At 39.0% G+C, this 5,145-nt stretch overlaps 1 protein-coding gene across 2 annotated transcripts in view; it reads right to left on the bottom strand.

The window, feature by feature from the left end:
- Positions 1–5,145, bottom strand: part of LOC106878658 (nuclear receptor subfamily 5 group A member 2) — a 171,058-nt gene that overhangs the window by 116,306 nt on the left and 49,607 nt on the right. Inside the window, exon 1 of one of the 2 annotated variants that reach the window (XM_052975629.1) lies at positions 38–1,880. The exons of the other annotated variant lie outside the window; for it this stretch is intronic. Within the exon in view, the coding sequence (XP_052831589.1) occupies positions 38–179 (142 nt within the window). The 5' untranslated portion in view covers positions 180–1,880. Of the gene's footprint in view, positions 1–37; positions 1,881–5,145 lie in introns of those variants that run through there. 2 annotated transcript variants of the gene reach the window in all.

Raw genomic sequence — 5,145 nt, 5'->3', positions numbered from 1 at the left:
ATATATATATATATATATAATCAATGATCACACTTACCTTCGACAGTGTCAGCTAGAGAGGGTTCGGCGGCGGTGGCGGCTGCGACAACAGCAGCAGCGGCCGCGGCAGCTGCCGACGTCGGAGATGATACAGGCACCAATCCGTTCATGGAATCCAGTTTTTCCGAGTGCTGAATCATGGTGATGATGACAACGTCGATGAAAACGACGGTGGCGGTGATGGTGATGGTGATTGCGGTGATAATAATAATGATGGAGATGATGGTAGAGATAACGTTGACGACGGTAATAGCAACATGAACAACAGCGACGAATAGGTGAAGAGGATTTGTAAAGGTGATGTAGAAACGAACGATGAAGGAGGACGAAGGTGGAAGGCTTGGATGACTGCTGATGATGATGGATCGAGAATGTAAGAGAATTTCTTCGGAGCCGTGGGAATCGGTAACACACCCGAAGACACCACGGACGTTGGATCCAATCTTATTTCCTAAACACCTCCTTCTTTTTTTATAGAACAATTACTGTTGTTGTTGTACAATCACGTTTTTTGCTGTTGTATGTAGTCTTAGTCCTTGCTTCCGCTATTTATCTCCGTCTTTGAAGAATTATATGCAAAAAAAAGTCTTCCTTTCCTCCGATAGCAACAGAAAAATAAAACACACAGAGCAGAGGACGAGGAAGATCCAAAAATATATATATATGAAGATAATAATAATATATGTATATATAGAGAGAGAGGGAGAGGGGGTAGAGATATGCGATTTATATATGTGTATGTATGTGTGTGTGTGTGTAGCCAAAAATATAAAAGATTTCAAACGGTACCGAGCGATCGAAATGGAAACCCCCTCCACCAATGCATCGAACTACTGGCGGGGGGTTTTCAGGTTGAAAATAGAGGTGTTTCTTGTAGAAGTAGTAGTATGTGTGTATATATTGTTGTTGTGGCGGTGGTAGTAGTAGTAGTAGTGTCACTAAGGAGGAGGGTCGGTTTGTTTATACTCCTTTCTGCTGTCTGGTTCCACACACACAACCGCGCGCACACACACATACATGGACACGTGCGCTGTCACACACACGTGCACCGCACCACACCGCGCATATTCATACCACAGTCACACACACACACACAGAGACACATACGCACGCACACATACATAGAGTGGCACAACACAGGCACACAAGACTCACACATCGACACACAACAACACGCAGTCTCGCGCCCGCACGCGCTGGCGACACCACGTAGCACACACAACTGTACACATGATAACACACACACACACAAACACAAACTACTACGACTACTACACACTTATATACATATATATAGATAGATATACATACAGATGATGAATATATACACACATACACACACCTAGAGTGTCAGGGTAATAGAAAGGCTTTGAAGAAATATAACGATTGTGGTGATGGTTGATGGAGGGCTGCCATAGAGTGCAGCCTCCAACATCCAATCTACGTGTGTATAATTGAGCGTGTAAGATAGATCTGTCTGATGATGTATAATATATACGTGTATATATCAGTATGTAAAGGGTAAATTATATATAATATATATGTATGTAGAAATATGTGATGTATAAAAATGTATGAATAAACAAGTACTGTTCCACCTCGTTGTAATGTACGCGTGTATATATATATAGATATAGATATATATATATATTATATGTGTAGATCGTGTGTCCTTCCTTTTTTTTCTCTCTCTTCTTGGCGTTTGTATTAGTTTATATGTCCGTTTTCCCCCCTGATTCTGTTCCTTCTTAACAACGTTGAAAACTTCTTGCTTTGGCGATGAAAACCCGCCCAGCAAACAACCTGTTCTCCACACTAGTGGGGAGGCTTGGCCGCACTGCGCATGCGTCAGGTTGGATCTAGGTCATACACTCACACATACATGTATGGAAACACATACGCGCACGCATCCACAGGCGCACACAGAAACACACACGCACACAACACACACGCACGCAAGCACGCACGCAGACACACTCACTCACTTTGTCTTTCTCTTACTGTTTCTTTCTCACTCAGTCTCTCTCTCTCTCTCTCTCTCTTTTCTATCTTTCTCGTTTTCTTATACACATACATACACTTTCACACACTAAGATAAATAAACAAAGACACACACACACACACATATATATTTATATACACGCCCGTTCATAGTGATGATGTACTATAGTGACACATCTTCACACAGATGTGTACATACTGATACATATGCAAGCAACACACACACACGTATATACATATACACATTCATATATACATACACATTCATATAAACACACGCACATGTGTGAATGCGTGTATGTTTGCGTGTGTGTGTGTACTACTTCAATGTGACACACATACACGTGTATACATATATGCACTTCATACTCAAACGTATATGTGTGTGCGTGTGTGTTTTCATACACACACGCACACAGTTAAAGCAACATATGCGTACTCGTAGTGACCCTTTAAAAAAATACACGCATAAATGTATGTACATAGGTGTGTGTGTGTGTGTGTGTGTGTGTGGAGAAACATGAAACTGTTGATATTTCTTTCAAACTCCAGTTGATATAATTTTAGAGAAAAAATAAAAATGAATTTGGAAAAAGCATTAAAAGGTGAGGAATTATTCATTTTCACCTTAAATACTTTTATATGTAAATATTATATATATATAAACACACACACACACACACATATATATATATATATATATATATATATATATATATATATATATATATATATATATATACAGATATATGTGTGTGTGTGTTAATAGGTAAACTTTCATAAATGCTGGTTGTCTTGTGTATTTCAGCAACCACCATTCCACCCCTCGCCACCTTATCTCACCCGGAGTGGTTAATAATCGACCAATCAGAGACGAGATAAGTATTCAGTGCCGTCTCCGGTGCCCTGTACCGTGTTATTGTGTACACAGAGAAAGAGAGAGAGGTGAGATGCGGATGAAACGAGAAGGGATGTTGCTAGCTTTTTTTGTCGGGTGGCTTTTTTTAACTTTGTTAAGTCAGGGTATAATAATAGAAACAACATTATTACAAGATATAATATGTGGCAATTAAAAGATGGTGGAAGCGAATAAAATGACGGCGAAGTTAACAGTGATAGATTGTTTAGAACCAGATAAAACTTTGTAACAGAGCAGGACTATGGATCAGAAGTATTCCATTCGTGACCTTCCCGTTTTCCTAAAAAAAAAAATATGCCGCTAGGATCACATTAATTAACGTGTCGTTCTTAGAAACAGCAGGACTCGTTGTGGTTCACCTCAGACGTGGGCCTCGGCGATGAAAGGATGAACCTTTTTTTTTTATATAAGTCGGAGAGGATGAAGCTTTTTCTTTCGCTTTGTAAATCGTTGTTTAATAATAGTAACAACATCATTATCAGAAGACACGATACATAGCACTGAAGGTATGATAGAAGGAAAGCAGTGAAAAATATAAATAAATAAAAATACGACGAAGTGATGTTTTGATATTGTTTAATCCAAGCATGGGCAACCGTTCTCGAGCAGCGGCCCTCATGAGGCATGGCCCAACATCGTCAGTTGAAAGTAATTTTGTTGTTAGGCGTACCATTCAGAAAAGCCACACGAACAGCAGGTTACCCATGGTTAGTTTAGTTCCGGATAAACTCTAATTATGTCTACGAATGGATCAGAAGCCTCCCATTCGTGACCTTCCCAATTTGTTTTTCATTGGCAGTGTGCACCTGAGACCATGTGATTAAAAGACAGCAAGAATGTTGTTGATGATGATGTTTAACCACAGGTCAGGCCTTGTTGAGTAAACCTTTGATCAAGTCAAAGGCATTCCACTATTAATTATCCCGTATTTTCTCGTATGTATTCTTTAAGACATGAGGGGTGGAGTGTGATTTCTGGAAAACTCAATTGTTTCTAGTAGCGCATGCGACCGCAATGAAACTCACCCGTTGGATCGTCGTGCTAGCGATTGTGAATAGAGGTGAGTGAGAGAGAGAAGCTTTTAATGTTTGTTACTTGATTCGGGAGTAACAGTCGTTGCGGCAGATAATATAAGAGAGAGAGAGAGAGAAATACAAACAGATGGATAAATAGATAAGATAGACAGAGAGAGATGAGAAGGTAGACAGATAACTAATAAACTGACAGACAGATCGATTGATAGATAGCAGATACATCAATAAACAGACGAGCAGACAGACTGACAGAGATAGATAGATAGATATCTTCTTTTTTAGATAGATAGATAGATAGATATCTTCTTTTTTAGATAGATAGATAGATAGATAGATAGATTGAAGGTGAAGTTTGTGGTGAGCAAGTTAAAAAGAAAGCAAGGGAATTATGTATATTAAAAACAGAAAGATAGTAGAAAGGGTATGAAAGAAAACGTCCGTTTAACCTACTTCTCTAACTATCTATCAATTTAATCAATCACTGTCTGCTAATCTATCTAAATCTGTCATGTTAGCTAACTCTTCGTCTCTTTCTCTCTTTGCTTTTTTTTTTTAATATCTTCTGGCTCTTTCTCTCTACCTCTAATCCACATATTTACATATATTTTCTGTATTTACTCGTGTATAAGCCGCGCCCCAGATTTTTCAATTAAAATCAAGTATAAAATAGTGCAACTTACGCACGAGTAAAAACAATATTTGTACATACATACATACATTGATGTTTAGCAAAAGTAACTGAGTAACTCAAGGGCCGAGAGTTTCACGTGCGGGCACTTCTCAGACTAGTTTTAAATCGATAGATAGATATGCATCACCTGTGTGTGTGTGTGTGTGTGTGCGTGTGTGTGAAGACGCGTGGCCTTGTGGTTAAGATGCACGATCACTAGATCGTGGGTTCGATTCTCAGATCAGGTGGTGCGTGATGTTTGTTCCTGAGCAAAACACTTCAATTCACGTTGCTCCAGTCCACATTGCTCCAAGGCGTACCCTAGTTTGTGTTTTCTTTTAGCTAAAATCAAATATACAGTGTGACTTATTCACGAATAAATACGGTATATACACTATGCATACACACATGCACACCTTGTTGAGATTAATCTCAATCGCTACTCCGAGTATGTCTGTATGTATGTATATATATATATATAT

This window comes from Octopus bimaculoides, chromosome 21, assembly GCF_001194135.2.
Source record: "Octopus bimaculoides isolate UCB-OBI-ISO-001 chromosome 21, ASM119413v2, whole genome shotgun sequence".
Taxonomy (NCBI): domain Eukaryota; kingdom Metazoa; phylum Mollusca; class Cephalopoda; order Octopoda; family Octopodidae; genus Octopus; species Octopus bimaculoides.
The sequence above is the reverse complement of the archived record's forward strand: the minus strand, read 5'-3'. Positions and strand labels throughout refer to the sequence as shown.